This window comes from Ochotona princeps, chromosome 2 (assembly GCF_030435755.1).
Source record: "Ochotona princeps isolate mOchPri1 chromosome 2, mOchPri1.hap1, whole genome shotgun sequence".
Taxonomy (NCBI): domain Eukaryota; kingdom Metazoa; phylum Chordata; class Mammalia; order Lagomorpha; family Ochotonidae; genus Ochotona; species Ochotona princeps.
In genome coordinates this window covers 26,886,704-26,906,567 of record NC_080833.1, presented here as the reverse complement: position 1 = coordinate 26,906,567, position 19,864 = coordinate 26,886,704, and the positions used below count along the sequence as shown (strand labels likewise).

At 40.3% G+C, this 19,864-nt stretch overlaps 1 protein-coding gene across 3 annotated transcripts in view; it reads right to left on the bottom strand.

The window, feature by feature from the left end:
* The window catches only part of AGO3 (argonaute RISC catalytic component 3), a 126,973-nt gene that overhangs the window by 21,443 nt on the left and 85,666 nt on the right, over positions 1-19,864 (bottom strand). For all 3 annotated transcript variants that reach the window (XM_004591586.3, XM_058678830.1, XM_058678838.1), the window contains 8 exons: positions 16,372-16,459; positions 16,106-16,253; positions 15,586-15,705; positions 11,333-11,455; positions 10,884-11,017; positions 9,800-9,984; positions 4,831-4,990; positions 2,783-2,873 (listed from right to left, as the gene is read on the bottom strand). In XM_004591586.3, the coding sequence (XP_004591643.1) occupies positions 2,783-2,873; positions 4,831-4,990; positions 9,800-9,984; positions 10,884-11,017; positions 11,333-11,455; positions 15,586-15,705; positions 16,106-16,253; positions 16,372-16,459 (1,049 nt within the window). The remainder of the gene's footprint in view (positions 1-2,782; positions 2,874-4,830; positions 4,991-9,799; positions 9,985-10,883; positions 11,018-11,332; positions 11,456-15,585; positions 15,706-16,105; positions 16,254-16,371; positions 16,460-19,864) is intronic.

Here is a 19,864-nt window from a genome sequence, read left to right as displayed (position 1 = left end):
TGCATGAGGGAGATCTGGATTGGGTTCTAGTAGATTAAACCAGTGGATGGGAGATCTTTGCATCTTTCTACCTTTCAAATAAATAAAAATCTGAAAGATATAGAAATTCATACAAGTTAATAAAATCAATTTTACTCATCAATAAAATCTGTGGAAAACTAGCAGAAACATTTACTATTATCATTTTCTTTTAACAAAAATTTTAAGACTTTGACAAAGAGGGAGAGACAGAGATCTTCTATCCATGGGTTCATTTCCTAAATGCCTGTAACAGTCAAGAGCCAGAAAAACCTATTCAGGTTTCCTGGATGGTGGCAGGAGACAAAACTCTTGGATCATCTTCTGTTTCCCCGGTGCAGAGCAGGAAGCTGGGTCAGAAGCACAGGCACCACTTGACTCCGGGTACTCCACTGGTTCGGTATGTGCCCATCCCAGTGGCAGCTTAGCCTACAACACCACAAGGCCTGTTGCCAGATGTATTCATTTAAAAGGTAAACTGATACAGAAAATGATATTCCATCTGCTGGGTCATTCCCCAGGTGCCCAAATTTGGCCAGGACGCTAGGAACCATGCTAGGAATTAGAGCTCCATGCTTGTCTCTCACCTAAGTGGCAGGGGTCCAAGTACTTATGCCATCATTCTGCCTCCAAGAATGCACATTAACAGGAAATTGGGTGAAAAGCTGAATCAAAACTCAAACTCAGGCACTCTACACAGGGTTTGAATGTCACAAGCAGCATCTAAATTCTCATTCCAATATAATTTTCAGAGTTAAAGAAGATTTACCACTTAGTTAAAATGCATGTATGATAGAAGAAAACAAAAAGCCTTGTAGTATAATTCCTGAAAATTGTCAGCTATATCTAAAATATGCTGCTATTTTAACAACATCTGCACTTGTTGAAGTGATTTGCAAAATGAATAAATATTAGTGGCTGTTGCAGCCACTTGGGGACTGAACCAGAGAATGGAAGACCTTTCTCTCTGTAAATCTGCCTCTTCAATAAAAATAATAAAAAAATTTTAAAAGATCTATTATTATTGTAAAGTCAGATATACAGAGAGGAGGAGAGACAGAGAGGAAGATCTTCTGTCCATCGATTCACTCCCCAAGTGGCCGCAATGGCTGGAGCTACACTGATCTGAAGACAGGAGCCAGGAGTTTCTTCCGGGTCTCCCACACGGGTGCAGGGTCCCAAGGCTTTGGGCAGTTCTTCACTGCTTTCCCAGACCACAAGCAGGGAGCTGGATGGGAAGCAGGGATGCTGGGATTAGAACTGGTGCCCATATGGGATCCCAGGGTGTGCAAAGTGAGGACTTTAACTGCTAGGTTACTGTGCTGGGCCCTAAATAATTTTGTTTAAAAAAGCAAATTAAGTTTAAAATTACAGGAATTTACAGCCAGGCAGATATTAAAGGTAGGAATAGCAATGTTAAAAAATGTTAGACACAAAGTATTGAAGTAGATGAATATAGAAGACAATGCATACTACCAAAAAAATGCAGTCTACCAAGTGTATATGTAAGGTACATTTCTGTAACAAACAGGCTATGAAATATAAACTCTTTGAAATCACAGGAAAGAGAATACACAATGATGGAGAGGTCAAATAGACAAATTAAAATAGGGTACAGAATATTTGAGAAACAAAAAAAATAAAAACAAAAAAAAAACAAGAAAAAAAAGAATATTTGAGAAACAAACTTGATTTAACAGATATAACGGTCAGTGTTGTGGTACAGCAAGTTAAGCTGCTGCTTGGTACACAGCATTTCATAATATTATGCTTGGGATAAGTCCTGCCTTAGCTTTGAATCCAGTTGCCTGGAAGATCTCTTTTTTTCTGCACGATTCTGTCACTCTGCCTTTCAAATAAAAATAAAACAAAACACAGATAAAATTATACATGGAATCTGCAGACCCCCAAACCAGAATAAACATTCTTCCAAAACATTCAAAGAACATTTATAAAAGTTTGCTACAATAGAAATATCATGAAAATTAAAAGAGCTGACCCCAAAGTTGTTCTAAAGTTGGATTTTTTTAAAGTTATTTACTTATTTGAGAGGTAGAGTGACAGAGGTCAGTCTTCTATCTGCTGGTTCCCTTTACAAATGTCCACAGTAGCTGGGGGCTGAGTGAGGCCAAAAGTCAGGAACCCCATCTAGGTCTCCTGTGTGGGTGACAGGAACCCAAGTACTTTGGCCATCATCTGCTGCTTCCCAGGTAAACTAGCAGGAACCTGGATCAGAAGTGAAAGTGAGACTCCATTCCAGGCAATCTGATGGGAATCAGATACCGTGAGTGGCTTATGCTAGATTATAACATCCGCCTCAAGGATGTTAGACTTCTTTTTTTTTTTTTTAAAGATTTATTTATTTTTTATTACAGCTAGATATACACAGAGGAGGAGAGACAGAGAGGAATATCTTCCATCCGATGATTCACTCCCCAAGTGAGCCGCAATGGGCCGGTGCTGCGCTGATCCGAAGCCGGGAACCTGGAACCTCTTCCGGGTCTCCCACGCGGGTGCAGTGTCCCAATGCATTGGGCCGTCCTCAACTGCTTTCCCAGGCCACAAGCAGGGAGCTGGATGGGAAGTGGAGCTGCCGGGATTATAACCGGCGCCCATATGGGAGGACTTTAGCCGCCCAAGGCGAGGACTTTAGCCGCTAGGCCACGCCGCCGGGCCCAAGGATGTTAGACTTCTCAACCACAAGGCTAATCGCCTGTTTCTGGTCTGATCTTAACATAAAATAAACCTGTCTAATAGTACTCACGGCAGCAATAGAAGGCTTCTTTCCATCACCAGCAGGTGGATGAGTGACATCTGCTCCCAAAAAGATCACTGGTTGCTGGAACACAGATGGTCTTAAACACATTTTAAAAGGGTTAGATAATTTTTCCTTTCATTATCCATTTATCTGTCTCACAAGACTGTAATCTAAGTAGCAAGTTACTGACAAGTACAGAGGTTTGTAGATAACTTCATAGGCCTGAACTTCTGGTTACTATTAATTGATGAATCCTCAAAGACATAAAAATCATTGTAACAGGACTGCTCAATGTCTTCTTTGGAAGTTTTTGTCTTAAGCAGTGGTGCTGGTGGTTCTAAAAGACAAGTGCCAATTTGAATAACAAATGTAAAAATCAAAAAGTAAATCTGTTTTCCATTTTACCTAAAAGGCAGAAAACAAAGCAGGCGGAGAGAGAGATCTTCATCTGTTAGCTCACTTCCCAAAATGCCCACATTAGCCAAGGCTAGGCCATGTCAAAGCCAGGAGCCTGGATCTATAGCAGGATGCCCCCATGTGACTGGTGGGGATACAAGTATCCAGGCCCTCATCTACTGACTCCCAGGAAATGTGTCAGAAGGAAGCTGGAATTGAAAGCACAAGCTGGGATCTCATGTGGGGTGCAAACATTCCAGGTGGTGCCTTCATTGCTATGTCAAATGTCTGCCCTCTAATATATCCTTTTGTTTTAAAATTAGATCCTTTAGTGGCCTGCATTGTGGCACAGTATGCTAAGCCACCACCTGTGATGCTGACATGCAGGATCAGATTGCTTTCTACACTCTTTTTTTTTTTTTTTAAGACCTTATAATTTATTTACTTGAATGTCAGAGCTACAGACATAAGGGAAGACAGAGAAAGATATCCTCCATCTGCTGGTTCATTCCCTAGATGGCTGAAGCCAAAAGCCAGGAGCTTTTTCCAGGTCTCCCACGTGGGTGATAGGGACTCAAGTACTTGGGCCATCTTCTGTTGCTATTTCTAGGCCATGAGCAGGGTATTGGATTGGAAGTGGAGCAGCAGAACATGAGCTGGTGCCCACGTAAGATGCCAGTGCTGCAGATGGCAATTTCACCAGGAATACCACAGCACTGGCTCCCAGAGTGCTGATTCAAGTCCTGGGTACTCTGTTTCTGGATTAGCTTCCTATTAAAATTTCAGGAGAGTGAGTGGAAGATGTTCCAATTACTCAGATGTTCTCCCCTTAAAAAAAAAAGTCTTAATAAAAAAAATTGTAGCCTTTAAGTTCCAAAATACTTTCTCTTAATTTATAGACTTGTTGATTAAGTTCTACATTCACTTCATTCGTTAACCTCATATGAACAGGGACAGTAAGCAGAGGCAGGAGGAAAAAGCAGGGGCAAAGGCTTTGTGTCTAATACAGGTGGGTCAGCCTTTATTTTAAAACTCCTTTCTGCTGCAGGGGATCAAGACACTTAATTTTTTCAGTCCCAGTTGTTTCAAATATTAAGAGAACCTGTTCCAAGTTCTCAAATAACTGACTTTTCCCCAGTGACCTAAAGAATGGGCTATTTCCTGTTTCTAGGTCACAATGTCACATATTTCTTAAGAGTTCTATGAAGGCCATCCAACAGCAGCAGCTGTTGTCTCATTGACTGTGATATGGTTAATATGGTTTATTTACTTGACTAACCAAATGTTCATTCAATTCTTCTTTTCATTCTCACATTCTAAATAAATGAATGGCTTCATGAAAGATACTGGATTGAACTTGATTTTAATTAAAATTAAATCATTAAATTCTCAACACTTTCTGGGTAGGCAGGAGGTACTTTCACTAAATGAAAAGGGCTGGGTGTATGTGTGAGAGATAAATTTTTAAAAGAAATCTCTTATCCTTTTAAATCAAAACTATCTTAATTTTTCATAATTAAAATGTCTAGGTTATCTCCCATGGCTGGAATAATTAATGCAGGGTCTCATTCACATTCTATGGTAGTTATGGCTGTATTTGGAAAAACGTAAATGAAAACTATGGAAATTTTCATAAATTATTAAAAAGCTTATCTTACCTTTGATGAGGTACAAGAATATTATTGATCCCTCCAAGTTTAACATTTATCTTCAGGCACAAATTTGAGAGAGTCTGAGGAGATGTTTTAATTACATTCTTGACTTGAACACATTGTGTAGCCATTCCCAAAAGTGTGTCTCCCACACGTTTCACCTCAGCTATGGAACAAATGCAAATATCTCTAGTCAAAAGACGTGAAAAATAAATTTACTAACTGCAAAAAAAAATAATTTCTCTCTTGAAACACTGCATCATCGGGCAATAAAAATTACATCAAAACTAAAATAAGGCTAAAACTTTAAAATATACTGCCATGAAGATTAACTTCAATGTTAAATGACAGATTTGTATTTTTGCTCTCTTCTATCAAAAAGTATGCTTTTCCCATTGGGAGAAACCAGAATATGCCTACCCCAAATTTGAATGATTATTGAATGAAGAGCATTAAGATGCAGAGTGGATCTCTGCCTTCTCTTTCAGTTTGTTCAAAAACAAGACAGAACTACAATGGCAAAGGGCCTTTTTTATCCGCCCTTATTTTTCTAGACTGAAGACCGGATGTAAACTGTTCTTCAAACTTTATCAGTTCAGAAGAATCTTGGAGCCAACTTTATTCCATTAGCATTCTCTTGCACATTTAACTTCCTATAGTTTTCATCTCTGAAAACCTGGGACTGCTATTTTTTTTATTGCTCTGTATTAAATACGGTATGTAAGCCAAACGCCTAAGGATTTGCCTTCAATTTTTTCACACATAGTGTGCACACAGTAATGTGTTAATCTACCGGCTTTGTTTTCTTTATAAATCTTTGTTTTTGTTACAGGAGTCTGTCCAAAACATAAATTACTAGACTCAGGGAAAACTATTTTTTTTTCTCATTAGGACCATTTTAAAAATTAAAGCACAGTAACCAAAATAATATAAAGAAAATTATACATAATTCTGTTTATCACTTTATTATATTCTTGCCAAGTAATTTTCTAATTTTTTAATGCATTTATAATTATGATACACTGATAGCTTTCAATCCTGTTATTTTTAAGAAAGCAGAGAAACTGCAGAATAAAATAAAACGTCCCTGTTTTTTTCCCCACAGATTTCCATAGGATCCTGTACTATTTTTCAGCTTGTCATTTTCACTTAGTACAATGTGTTTTCTATCTCAATGTAGACTACTTTTATTCTCTTTCTTTTTTTAAAAAAAGACTTATTATTTGTATTGGAAAGGAAGATCAGATTTATGGAGGAGAAAGATCTTCCAGATCTTTTTCTATCATCTTTATGGGAGATGGAGTAGATGGGATGTGAACTGGCGCCCCTATGGGATCTTGGCATTTACAAGGTAAGGATTTGGCTACTGAGTCATTGTGCTGGGCCCCAGGCTGCTTTTATCATTGATAGCAGCAGCACTTATTCTATTTTCAATACCACAAGGTATGGAAAGAACTGGGGCTGGCATAGTGGTTTGACTGGCTAATGCATGCATGCAAGTGCAGGCATCTCATAGAGGTGCCAGTTCATGTCCTGGTTGTTCTACCTCCCATCTAGCTCCCTGCTTATCACCTGGGAAAGCAGTAGAGGATGGCTTAAGCCCTTGGAATCCTGTACTCATGTGGGAGACCCAGAGAAGGCTCCTGGCTTCAGACTGGCTCAGCTTCAGCTGTTGTGGCCATATGGGGAGCGAATCAGCAGATGGAAGACCTCTCTATATTTCTTTCCCTCTTTGTGTAGATCCACCTTTCAAATTAAAATAAAATACTAGACCCTGATAGATATGCACAACCTCTAGGATCAACCCTTAGTCTTACTTACTTTCTTGTAACTATATGCTTTACCCTACAGATGTTTTATCCATCATTTATTTATTTTTTTTTAAAGATGAAAGGCAGATTCACACATACAGGGAGACATAGACAAAAAGATATTCTACCTGCTGATTCAATCACTAAATGGCCCCAATGGCTGGGCCACAGTATCCATCAACATACATGTGGGTCAGGTCTGATGGAGGACTGGGCTGGGCTAGTCTGCAAAATTCACTGGCAGGTGTGAGAGTCAGAGCAGGGCACAGGCCAGGCCAGGTTGGGACACAACACCCATTAGTTCACACATTAGGCCAGGAATGGGGACTGGCTGTGCTGGCTAGGCTTAAGGACCCCTCAGAAAGAGCGGGGACTGTGGGCAGGCTTAGGGGAGCCAGGTTGCAGCACCCACTGGTGAATGCTGAGGTGAGGTGCGTCACGCCAGATTTGGCCGCAACACCACTGGTACATGTAAGACCCCAGGCCAGAAGTAAACTGATGGGGTGGCTGTGGGGATTCCCCTGCTGGGCCATTGTTCCCGCTGGTGAGTGTGACAGCAGGGACTGGGATTACACCAGGCTGCAACATGCTGTGGGCAGGACTATGACAACTGCTGGCCTGCATGTGAGCTAGGTTTGGGGGAGCACTGTGCTAGGCTAGGTCACTGAATTCACTGGCAGATGCAAGGGCCAGAATAAGTGTTAACTGGCTAGAGTGCTGCAGAAACCACTAGCAAGTGCTGTGACAGGCTGCAAGTTGAGTCAGAACTGTCCACTGTACCCCTGGAAAGTGCAAGATTTGGGCCTGGGCCTGGGCCTACTAGGGAAACTCCTGGGCTGAAGCTTTGCATGAATGCTAGGACTGGGTGCAGGCCAGGCTGGATAAGACAGTAGCACCCACCAGCATACCTGGGATGGGGTGGGCTGAGCTAAGCTACAATACTCAATGGTATATATGAGAACCCGACAGGGATGTGGCACTGACCGGACTAGTTTGCTGCACACACTGGCATCCACAGAAACCGGGGCTGGGGGTGAGTCTGGTAGGGATTACTGAGGATTACCCCAGTTAGGCTGCAGTTCTCTCTGATGTGTGCAAGGGCCAGGTGTGTGGAACACTGGGCTGGACTCGCCTGCAACACTTGTTGATTTGCATGGAATATGGTGCTGGGGATGGAACTGACCAGGGAATTACAATAACAAACATGTGTGCAGGCTTATATGGGTGACAGACTAAACCAAACCCTGTACTGGCTGGCATATGTTAAGAGTCAGGTCTGAGGTCACACCAGGTGAGGTTTCTTGGAGGACTTCCAAACTGGGCAAATGTACTCAAAATCCTAGTCACAGGGAGAATCCTAGAATTTGTGGTCTGACCTTGGAATGCATGTTTCAGGACTGGGCCTCCTCGATTGCTGATGCCAGTGCAGTGGATGGCATGCCCAGGTGTATGAGTAGAGCACTAGGGTTGACTCTGTCAGCCAATGGGCCTTGGAAGGATTTTCTCAACCTTGGAGCAACAAAACCAACAGTGTCTTGAAACTCTCAAAACTACTTACGCAATACCCTCAGAACGTTCTTCTCCACATGTGGTTTCTAAAATGACATCAAGTAGACACCCCTGGGTACTGATACGGTCTGGTAGCCAGGAGCAGCCCCCTCCCTCTTCCCTTCTCCCAACTCCATACAGGAGTAAAGGAAACAGGACAATTGGAAGCATTTGTCCCACCCACCCACACCTGGACTCTCCCGACCCATCTTCCTCCGTATTGCGACCCTCCCTACCCTATTTGATGGTCCTCATGGGGCTGCTTTCCTGCAGACAATTATGTAAACAACATAAAAAATTAATAAAACTAAAATAAAAGTTATAACTAAAACTCTTAGATGGACACAGAGGAAGTTTCACAGCATGGGATTTGGTGATAGTTCTTGAATATGACAACAAAAGCCTAAGCAACAACAAAGCAAATAGATAAATTGGGATTCATGAAAATGATCACATTTGTGTATCCAAGGACACTATCAACAGAATAAAAAAGTAACCCCCAAAATGTGAGAAAACATTTGTAAGATATATTAATGATAAGATTAATAATCAGAATAGCAAGGGATTCTCATAATTTGCCAAACACCAGCCCTAGAAAATATAAATCCCATGTTTTTTTTTTTGGGGGGGGGGGGTAGAACATACAGTATGTCCTTAGAGAATTTCCTCTCTTTTTTCTTTCTAGATTTATTTATTTGAAAGGCAGAATGAAAGAGAGAGAAAGATAATCTTTCACCCACTGATTTACCCCTCAGATGGCTGCGATGGCTGGGACTGTGCCTGAAACCAGGAGCCTATAACTCCATCCTGGTTTCCACATGGACAGCAAGCACCAAAGCAAGTGGGCCATTTAGTATATGTGCTGGTGAAGTGAGCACATCAAGTGGGCCATGTTCCACTGGCTTACTATGCTCATTAGCAGGGAGCTGGATGAGAAGCACAGCAGCGAGGACTTGAAATGGCACGCTAACATAGGTTGCCAAGAACCTGCTCTCGTCCTTAAACCACCTACTTTTCTCTTGTTACTTCTTACATAGTATCTACAATCAAATGATTTTACAACGCACAGTGATTAGAAAATAATGCTTTCTTCATGTTCTTCTATGATTCAGTGATTTAAGTTTCACAAAAATTTATTTACAATAACAACCAACATATACTGAGTACTAGCCCTTAACATATGCATAGATAAGATTTAATCCTTATAACTACTGAATATTCAGGTTAAGTTATTATTCATATTGCAGTTTCACAGATGAACAAACAGGTTTACCGAGTAATTTAGTCAAATTACACAGGTAATACAACTGGGAATACCAAAATTCTGCATAATGCAGCATGATAACAGAATCTATGTTTTTAACTGATACATTAGATTCCCACACTCAAATTATCTCAGCTGTTTTTTACTGAATAATTATTCCCTTAAGTACCATTTTTAGTTACTGAAATTCTTTTCACAGGGTCAACTTCTTGAATCATTTAGTACTGGTTTGTCTTGAGTAATTACTATAACAAAATACATATTTTAATACTTAGAAGTTTTAGAATGTTTAGTATATTCCTAAAAGGAATATCAAGTATTGAGGAAAAATGCAGCCTTAAGGCATCCTTACCATACACTGGTGTCTTTCCTGGCAGGATGACGATGATGAGCTGCAGCCCTGAGTAGGTGTTCTTGAGATGCCGGAACATGGGCTCCACGCTGTCTGCCCCCTGTGCGTACTTGCAGAAGCAGGGCTGGCCCTGGATAGGCATCCCTGCATCCTTGGAAATCTTCCGCAGTTGGTCTGTGAACCCCCTAGGAGAAACCACTAAATATGAAACTTCTGTCTAGACATCAATGCATATAAACCAGTAGTGGAAAGTTTGGGAAAGGAACGGTGGACGAAACAAAGGTCTGTGTGCCTCACAGACAAAGGGTCTTCACAAACGTTCATACAAAGTGTATTTTGTGAAAAAACTGCATGGATTTCCCATTTTTTGGTACCAGAATAAATATTTAGTCCCATTTTCCACAAACTTTTTCAAGTACTTTTCTATTTGGAGAAAAACAGCGGCCTAGAATCTAGGAGATTCTCTATGAACCAGTTAGAGTAGCGCCTTAAGATTTCCAGGGAGGAGGAGAGGTAGAATTTTGCAGCCCAAGATACTGTCAGGTAAATTAAAGATTCCAGATTTTAAAAAAAAATTAACAGAAGTTTGTTTAGTACCTAAGAATTCAAGATAGGAATCTGAGGAAAAGTGAAAAAGAGGGGATGGTGAAGGTCAAACTTTGGAAAATAAGTAAATAGAAACAAGAAGTCTAACCACTTTTTCAAGAACCTCAGTTGAGAAATCAGGATCTATCCTCACCTGGCTATTTTACATAGGTGAAACCTGAAGAAGGAATTAAATTATTTATAGCACTAAAGTCAGGAAGTGGCAAAGCTGAGAATTAAACATAACGTGTCTGTCAATAAAAGATAATGCTGCTGCAACACAAAAGTTAGTCTTTCAGGATGTCTAGAAGAATAAATCAATGATTCTTCATATAACTAATGCATTCAGAAATCTTTATCCAAGTATCAAAAACAAATGCTTTGAAAGGTTCAGTGATGAACGATACCACACATTGAGACAACATGTTAGAACACTAGATGAGTAATTTAAAATCCAAACACAAAAAAGTCACTAAACCTAAGTCATGACATGCCTTACTTCAGTATTTCTTCTCTGCACTGCCTCTGTGTGGCAAAACAAGCAATGGCCCACATTTTGATTTCAACTCCTGTGTGGAACTGCTTTCCTCGCATGTCCCATACTCCATGGCTTGGTGTTGCTACTGTTCGATTCTGCCAAAGAGGGAGAAAGAGAAATAACATGGTAGATAAAAATAAAAGCCATCTATTTTAGTGAGTTAAAAATAAGCATGTCAAAGTCACTGAACTGATGTTTCTGATATTGGACATAGAATGGGCTTTTAGGCTGATGTTATATAAAAACCTAAAACTTTTACTAGAGTCTTGCAAAGACTCTCATCTTAAAACAAAAACATGTACTGTTGAAAAAGTAAAACATACCTTTATAAATTTCAAACTGAGCTAGGATGCCCTTCTCTCCATACTTACAAGCTGTATGTACATGATTAACATGTGAAGAGGTTTTACCCGTCCTCCATACTGGAGCATAGGCGCTGGGAGTACGCGGCCAGTGACATGTGCCATCTCATCCCGAACTTTAAACTGAAACTCCTGAACAAACGGGTCTGTCTCATAATTTGCACTTCTTACCTATCAAGAGTAAAAGTTTGCAGTTACTCTCAAAATCCCCCTAATCTTCTTTAACCATTACAATCATCTTTGCTTTTGTCACTGTGTCAACTGTATGTTTCACAATGGGTTTAATCAACAGTCAACTAACTATACAACACAATTTTTTAACCTGAGGATAATGGATCATGAAGACATTAACAGGAAGACTATAAATTCTTGTTAATTTTTTATAATATTTAAGCGTAATATATTGGGCTGAACACTAAGAAATTTCAACCATTTATGACTCGTAACTTACATAACTGAGCCTACATTCTGGGAGGGAGATAAAAGCACCTCACTTTAAAAATTGGGCCTACAGCTTTGTTTTTCAAAAGAGGGGAGGAGAGACAGAGAGAAAGATCTTATGCCACTAGTTCACTCCCCAAGTAGCTGCAACGGCCATAACTGAGCTGATCTGAAGACAGGAGCCAGCAGTCAGCAGCTTCTTCCGGGTCTCTCCCATGTGGATACAGAGTCCCAAGGCTTTGGGCAGTCCTCAACTGCTTTTGCAGGCCACAAGTAGGGAATTGGATGGGAAGTGGGGCTGCCGGGATATGAACTGGCACCTATATGGGATCCCAGTACATGCAAAGTGAGGATTTTAGCCACTCACTAGGTTACTGTGCCAGGTCCAAAAACCTGGTCTAACTTTTAAGACTGCTGTGTCCCAAGCTGGAACATCTGAGTTTGATAGCCAGCTCCAGCTCTTGATTTGACTCCAGATTTTGAAGCATAAACCCTGGGAGGAAGTGGTGGTCACTCAGATGATTGGAGTCTTCCATCCATATGGCAGACCTGGATTGAATTCTTCCCTATTGGCAAGCATATGAGGAGTGAAGAGTGGATGGGAAATCTTGCTTTCTCCCCACCTCTCTGCCTCTTAAATAAATTAACAGAACTTAACCTCTGATCATAAAGGATCCAGACATACATTATGAATTTATTTTACATGGAGTAAAGCTTTTTTGTAAGATTTATTTATTTTTATTGCAAAGTCAGATATACAGAGTCGGGGACAGACAGAAAGATCTTCCGTCCCATGATTCATTCCCCAAGTGACCACAATGGCCGGTACTGTGCCAATCCGAAGCCAGGAGCCAGGAGCTCTTCTGGGTCTCCCACGTGGGTACAGGGTCCCAAGGCTTTGGGCCGTCCTCGACTGCTTTTCCAGGCCACAAACAGGGAGCTGGATGGGAAGCGGGGTCGCCGGGATTAGAACCAGTGACCATATGGGATCCCAGTGCGTGCAAGGTAAGGACTTTAGCTGCTACGCCACTGCACCGGGCCCTAAAGCTTCTTTTCTAATGACTTGATTTATAATTTACATAAAATTTAATATTTTCAGATAAACAGTAACATACTATAAAGCATACTTAGGGTACACTTCAGATAAGAAAAGCAACATGAGGGGCTGGTGCCGTGGGGTTGTATTTTGAGCCTCTGTCTGAGGCACCAGCATTTCACATGGGTATAGGTGTGAGTATGGTTGCTCCACTTCCAATCCAGTTCCCTGCTGACAGCCTGGAAAAGCAGTAGAAGATGGCCCAGTCTTTGGAACCCTGTATCCTCATGGAATATCCAGAAGAAGCTCCTGGCTACTGGTTTTGGCCTGGACCAGTTTTGGCCATTGTGACTATGTGAGGGTGAATCAGCAGATGAATTATTTCTCTCTCTGTCCCTCTCTCTCTATAAATTTTTGAAAAAAGATTTATTTATTTTTAAAATTAGAAAGTCAGAAATACAGAGAGGAGGAGAGATACAGATTCACTCCCCACGTGGCTGCAACGGCCGGGGTTGAGGTGATCTGAAGTGTTAGGAGCCAGGAGCTTCTTCAGGGTCTCCTATGTGGGTGCAGGGTCCCAAGGCCTTGGGCCATCTTCGATCACCTTCCTGGGCCACAAGCAGGGAGCTGGAAGGGAAGCAGAGCCACCAGACATGAACCAGTACCCATACGGGATCCAGGCGCATGCCAGCTGAGGACTTTAGCCACTAGGCTACAGCACCGAGCCCAATAATTCTGTTTTTTTTTTTAATGATTTATTTTTTAAAATAATAAACCTTTGAAAATAATTAAAAAAAAACAAGAATTATATGAGTTATGGGCTGCAATTTAATACAATGCATCAGTGAGTCCAGTTAAAGATGAAGAATTTATTGGATCTTATTTTAACTCATGTTACATGAACTGATTTTTTTTTCAAAAACATACCTATTTGTTCTCAGAATGAAGGTCAAAGAGGGTTATCAAAAAAAGTTGATGTTCAATTCTGTGAGTCAAAGTCCATATCCAAACGCTACATATCCAGCAGCACATGACATCAGCGCCTCCTATGGCTGCCGCTCCTCTCTGGGCTGCTCCACTTCTCATCCAGCTCTCTTCTGAAGGCCAGGGAAAGCAGCGGAGGCCCCTGCATCCACATGGGAAATCTGAAAGAATCTTCTCGTGGCTTTGGACAAGTCCAGCTCTGGCCATCGCAGCCACGTGGAGAGTGAAATCAACTGATGAAAGGTCTCTCTCTCCCTGTCTCTCTCTCTCTGTCCTTCCTTCTCTAACTCTACCATTTAAATACAATTAAATTAAATTTTAATAAAAGCTAATTAATAAAAGTAAATAGAATCTTCTCACAATAAGCAAGAATTTCTAGTTATCTTTTTTTCTTTTTTAAAAGATTTTATTCATTTTATTACAGCCAAATATACACAGAGGAGGAGAGACAGAGAGGAAGATCTTCCGTCCGATGATTCACTCCCCAAGTGAGCCGCAACGGGCCGGTGCTGCGCCGATCCGAAGCCGGGAACCTGGAACCTCTTTTGTTTTCGGGCCTGGTGCCGTGGCCTAGCAGCTAAAGTCCTCGCCTTGAACGCCCCGGGATCCCATATGGGTGCCGGTTCTAGTCCCAGCAGCTCCACTTCCCATCCAGCTCCCTGCTTGTGGCCTGGGAAAGCAGTGGAGGATGGCCCAAGGATTTGGGATCCTGCACCCATGTGGGAGACCCAGAAGTTGTTCCTGGTTCTCGGCTTCGGATCAGCAAGCACCGGCCGTTGCGGCTCCCTTGGGGAGTGAAACATCGGATGGAAGATCTTCCCCTCTGTCTCTCCTCCTCTCTGTATATCTGACTTTGTAATGAAAAATAAATTAATCTTACAAAAAAATTTTTTTTTGTTTTCATTTGAAAGAGAGAGAGAGAGAAAGAGACAGCATAAATGTACTTCAGACAGATCTTTCATCGCTGATTCACTCCCTAAATACTTGCAACAGTCAGGGCTGGGCTAAATTGAAGTCAGGAGCCAGGAAGTTCATTTGGTTTCCTATGTGGGTGGCAGAAACTTGGGCCATCACTGCTGCCTCTTAGGAAAATTGGCAGGATGTTGAATCAGAAGCTTGGAGTAGCTGGGACTCCAACCAGCCACTCTGATATAAAATGCAGGCCTCCCAAGAGGCAGTTTAACTCGTAGCACCAAAAAATGCACCCCAATCTATTCTTTATAGAGATTAAAACTAAAGATATCTTTCATTTCTTTATTTGGACTGAAACTGGGAACCAAGCAATCCTAGGCTGTGTTAGGACTTTCAGTGTTGCTGGTCATAACACCTTAGCTTTTCTTCTTTCCTCCTTTAAGTGGAGGTGCCAACTCAGTTGATTGAAACATCTCTTCCCTGGATCTAATGAATGAGTTTATAGTTATATTAGAAGGATCTTGCCCTTTTCCTACAAACTATTAGCAATTATCTCTGGGTTATTTCCAGATTAGTTTTTTTCCAGATCACTTTTATGATTCTGTAGTCAATGAGATGGTAATACAGTATGGACTGATAAAAAAACATGGCTCTTTAAAATACAAATGTATGCATTTTCATTTATTACAAAAGCAGAAAAATATTTTTTTTTTAGAAAACAAAAGTTTTATTTATTTGAAACGCAGTTACAGGGAGGGAGGGAGGCAGAGAGAGAGAGAGAAATAAAGAGGATGAATCAGGCACTGCAGTCAAGGATCATATCCAGGTATTCTGATAGGGGACCACGGCAGGACTGAACCACTAGTTAAATGTCATCCCTCTACATGTAACATGTTTTAAATTCTCATTTCTAGAGTTGAATACTAACCAATCGGCTAATTTCCTCCTGTCTATCTGGTGCAGATCTTGCTGTTGCCTTAATCATAGTGGAAGTCTGATTGTCTGTTAGCTTTTTGATACATCGTTGCCCTGCCACAATATTACAGACCTACAAGAGGAAAAAAGTATTACACTAAATATAAAAATCTATTTTGAGCTCTTGTTCAATGCCAATTGTACGTGAAATAAAAACTTCAAATTTACTTCATTAAACTGCTTTTCAATATCATGTTAGGTAAGAGAGGTCAACAAAATTCTATATAAGATGATTATAAAGAGGAAAAATGGTACACACGATAAAAATAGTAAGGATAAATGCTAACAGTGATTACATTACAGTATGAATGAACTTTTTTCCATATCTATTCACCGCAGAAAAATTTAAATAAATTTTCAGAATAGTTTGTATTCCGAAATAAATGTGAGAATATGAGGTAGATTATAGACCACGGAAAACCCTAAAAGAAGAGTGAGGGAGAAGATCTTAACAAGCAGCATAAAGGCATTACTTCCAGGGGCAGGTAGGTATGCTTCTGTTCCTGCCCCACTTGCAGACAGGGAAGGTGTGGGTATTTCAGCTGCAGAGTATATTTCTCTCTGAAGTACTGCGCTACTGTTCTTTCCACAGTTTGGCCATTTTCTAACTGTAAAGGAAAGCTGAAAAAACAAAGTGAACATTAACTCTTACCCACTCATGAGCCAGCAAAATTCCCCACCCACTTACAGCAAGGTGCTTCCCATTGTCCCTGCTCTGACAAATACCAGCTTTTCTTACGTTTGGTGACTGGCAGGCCTTCTTGTTACATTACAAACACGGTATTTCCGTCTCATTGTTCCACAATGAGTCACTTCAACCTTCAGACCTGTACCCAATAAATAAGCAGGAGTTACAGAATTGTCACATGTAAAATATTTATACTAACAAAGTCTGTTCATTGCTATAAAAATTTAATTCTGATAGAGAAAATCTGTGATACAGGCAATGTGAAATGAACAGCTGTAATCATAATTAGACTTCACGCTTATCCTCTACTCTATCAAGCTCCTTTAATTAAAAATAGAATCATTATATTTTCAAAGCTCATATATCAAGAAACAAAATTATCCATTAGTTTTAAAAAATTGCTTATAACAAAATAAAGTCAGGTATTTATCCAAGGAAAAGGAAATAAAGGAGGAATTGCAATAATACTCCAGGCATTTTATAACCTTCAGAGTATGTGATATTTTAATAGCCTAGGCATCACATAGTGAATGAAGATCAGAATTTCCTAAAGTTCAAGGAGAAATCCCTTCAAAGTTTTACAATGCAGGAAGAAAGAAACAACAGCACCTCCTTTATCTTTTTTAAAGTGTAATATAATGGTACAATTCTTTTACAATATTGACTATTGGAAATCAAATATAACCAAAATAATTCTTAAGGCAGGTGATCCCTTTCTTCTTACAGTCACTAACCCTTTTGAGAATCCGATGCAAGCAATAAACTCTCAGAGACGTAAACTATGTGCAGAGACACAGCTTAGAGATGATTTTAGGTGTTCCTAAGGAGTCCTGTGGTCCATCTACAGACTAGCCACTTGAGGATCCGAGCTTTGCTCTACAGAGAAAGTGAAGAAATGGGCTTTCAACTATCTGCTGTCATTCTTGTGAATGAATTTGCTTAAGAAGCGCTATAAAACACAATTAGTTTTGAGATGATGAATGTTCCACATCCGTGCTAACAGACAATTACTAGTAACGTGTTAATGAGCACATGAAGAGTGGCTTATGCATTTGAGAAACTGAAATTTCTAATAAAAGTTGAAATAGTTACACAAGACCAGTGGCTACCACACTTGTGTACACAAGGACAGTTTTGGAGCCAGGCACTTTAACAAAAGTGAATGACAGTTTTGCTGAAGTATAATACAGTGACAGCTCTTTTATTATACTATTTAAAAATCAAATAGAGACAATTTAGCAATCAGGCATACAAAGACTACTGGTCATAGAGAAGCACCTCCATTTTTGAAGTTTGATCTAGATTCCAAAGAATGACAGATAAATGGAGGCCACGTTAAGTTCTCTGATAATATTTATAGTTATTAGGGTTTGCATTAGTTCTTTTCTAAAAAGATTTATTTATTTTTATTGGAAAGGCGGATATACAGAGGAGAGACAGAGAGGAAGATCTTCTGTCTGCTGATTCACTCCCTAAGTGACCGCAACGGCCGGAACTAAGCCAATCCGAAGCCAGGAGCTCTTCCAGCTCTTCCAGGTCTCACACACAGGTGCAGGGTCCCAAGGCTTTGGGCCATCCTCAACTGCTTTCCCAGGCCACATGCAGGGAGCTGGATGGGAAGTGGGCCACCGGGATACTCATCGGCGCCCATATGGGATCCCAGCTCATTCAAGGTGAGGACTTTAAGCACTATACTATCACGCTGGGCCCAAGTTCTTTTTTATGTTTCCTACTGTGCAGTGGTTCTGAATGGAAAAATTTTGGCCTTTAGGGTACATCTGGTGATATCTGCATACATTTTAAGTTATAACAACTGGGGGAAGGGGTGATGCTACTAATATCTAGTGCATATCCTACAATTCAAGAACAGTACTACCCTCTACACCAACAAAGAACTATCCAGTCCACTATGTCAATAGTGCTAAGTTTGAGAAATCCTGCTAGTGAATAGACTAGTTTATCTAATTACTAACTAGTAAGTAGCATTTTCTTCTATTTGCCCAAGCTAGCCATTAAATGGACATACTGTGCCTCTACCACAGGATATGGACTTTTCTTGAGACGTATTCTTAATTTAATCAGTAAGAAGCAGTTTTTTATTGTAACAACCTTTATAAAATTAAAATTTAAGATCAATTAAATAATTATGGCTTTATTCTACACGGGATAATAGAAAATCCATGGGGAGGCTTTAAAAACAGAAAATACTAATAATATGAAATAACAGGCCTGCACAGTAGCCTAGCAGCTAAAGTCCTCGCCTTGTGCACACTGGGATTCCATATGGGTGCCAGTTCTAATCCCAGCAGCCCCATGTCTCACTCAGCTCTTTGCTTGTGGCCTGGGAAAGCAGCCGAGGATGGCCCAAAGCTTTAGGACCCTGCACCTGTGTGGGAGACCTGGAAGAGGCTCTGGGCTCCTGGCTTCGGATCAGTGCAGTACCGGCTGTTGCGGCTGCTTGGGGAGTGAATCATTGGATGGGAGATCTTCCTCTCTGTCTCTCTTCCTTTCTGTATATCTGACTTTGCAATAAAAATAAAATAAACCTTAAAAAATAAAATAAGCAAGATATAATAATGTTATGTTTAGGGGGAAAATGCAATAGAAAAAATTTAAAATATTTTTTGCTATTTGTAACACTTAGCAATTTGTTTTCAACTGTTCCCCTTAATTAAAAAAAAAAACTAGTACTCTTCTACAAGTCTACTAAATATGCTTTTACAAAAAAATAAATTGGCACTTTTTAATACTGTAGTACTTTAACCCTTCTGTTTCTGTTGTTAATTACTACGAATTACTGAGCAAAAACAAAAACAAAAAATCATAAAGTTATTAGCAAATGATTAGGGAGAAGTTCAACTGGGATTTGGAGATATTTTTAAAAACCTATTCATTATAGACAAACTTTCTATGTAATAGTTATCATCAAATTTCTCATGCCAGCTAAAATTTAAACCCAGATATACAGGACAGAATTCAAAATTCTGATGCTCTTGAGTTGCTGAGGTAGGAATACATGATGTATGTTCAAGAAAAAAAGGCCCTGTGGACTCTGAATGGAGAAGAAAATTATCTACTACTCAGATACAATTCAAATATTTTCATACCAAATTTAGTATTATAGGAGTTTAAGAATTAGAATGAAATCCAGGGACTAGGAAAAAGCTGGAACTTTAAAACTCTCTGCCCAAGTCCCTCCCAAAGCCCTCCATCCAACCAAAAAATTTGGTTTTAATAAATATTTAACCTAAAAACTTGGCTTTACCTTCACTATAACATCAACTTTAACATGCTTTCTAGTGATTTTTCAGTCATTTCTTTGGGCCCCTGAGCAGCTGAAGCTAAGCTCGAGTCCGTGCTCTTTGGGAGGCAGTTGAACCCTGGTTTGGTACATCTCGTGCTCTCTGTGACACAGTGGTGATATGAGTTGATCGCATAGTTACTGCGAAATAACTAGGTGACTTCATGAAGGCAGAGTTGGTAACTAGGCAGCAACTCTACTGGGTACCACAGCATTTAGATAATCATACCCTAATGGGAGATA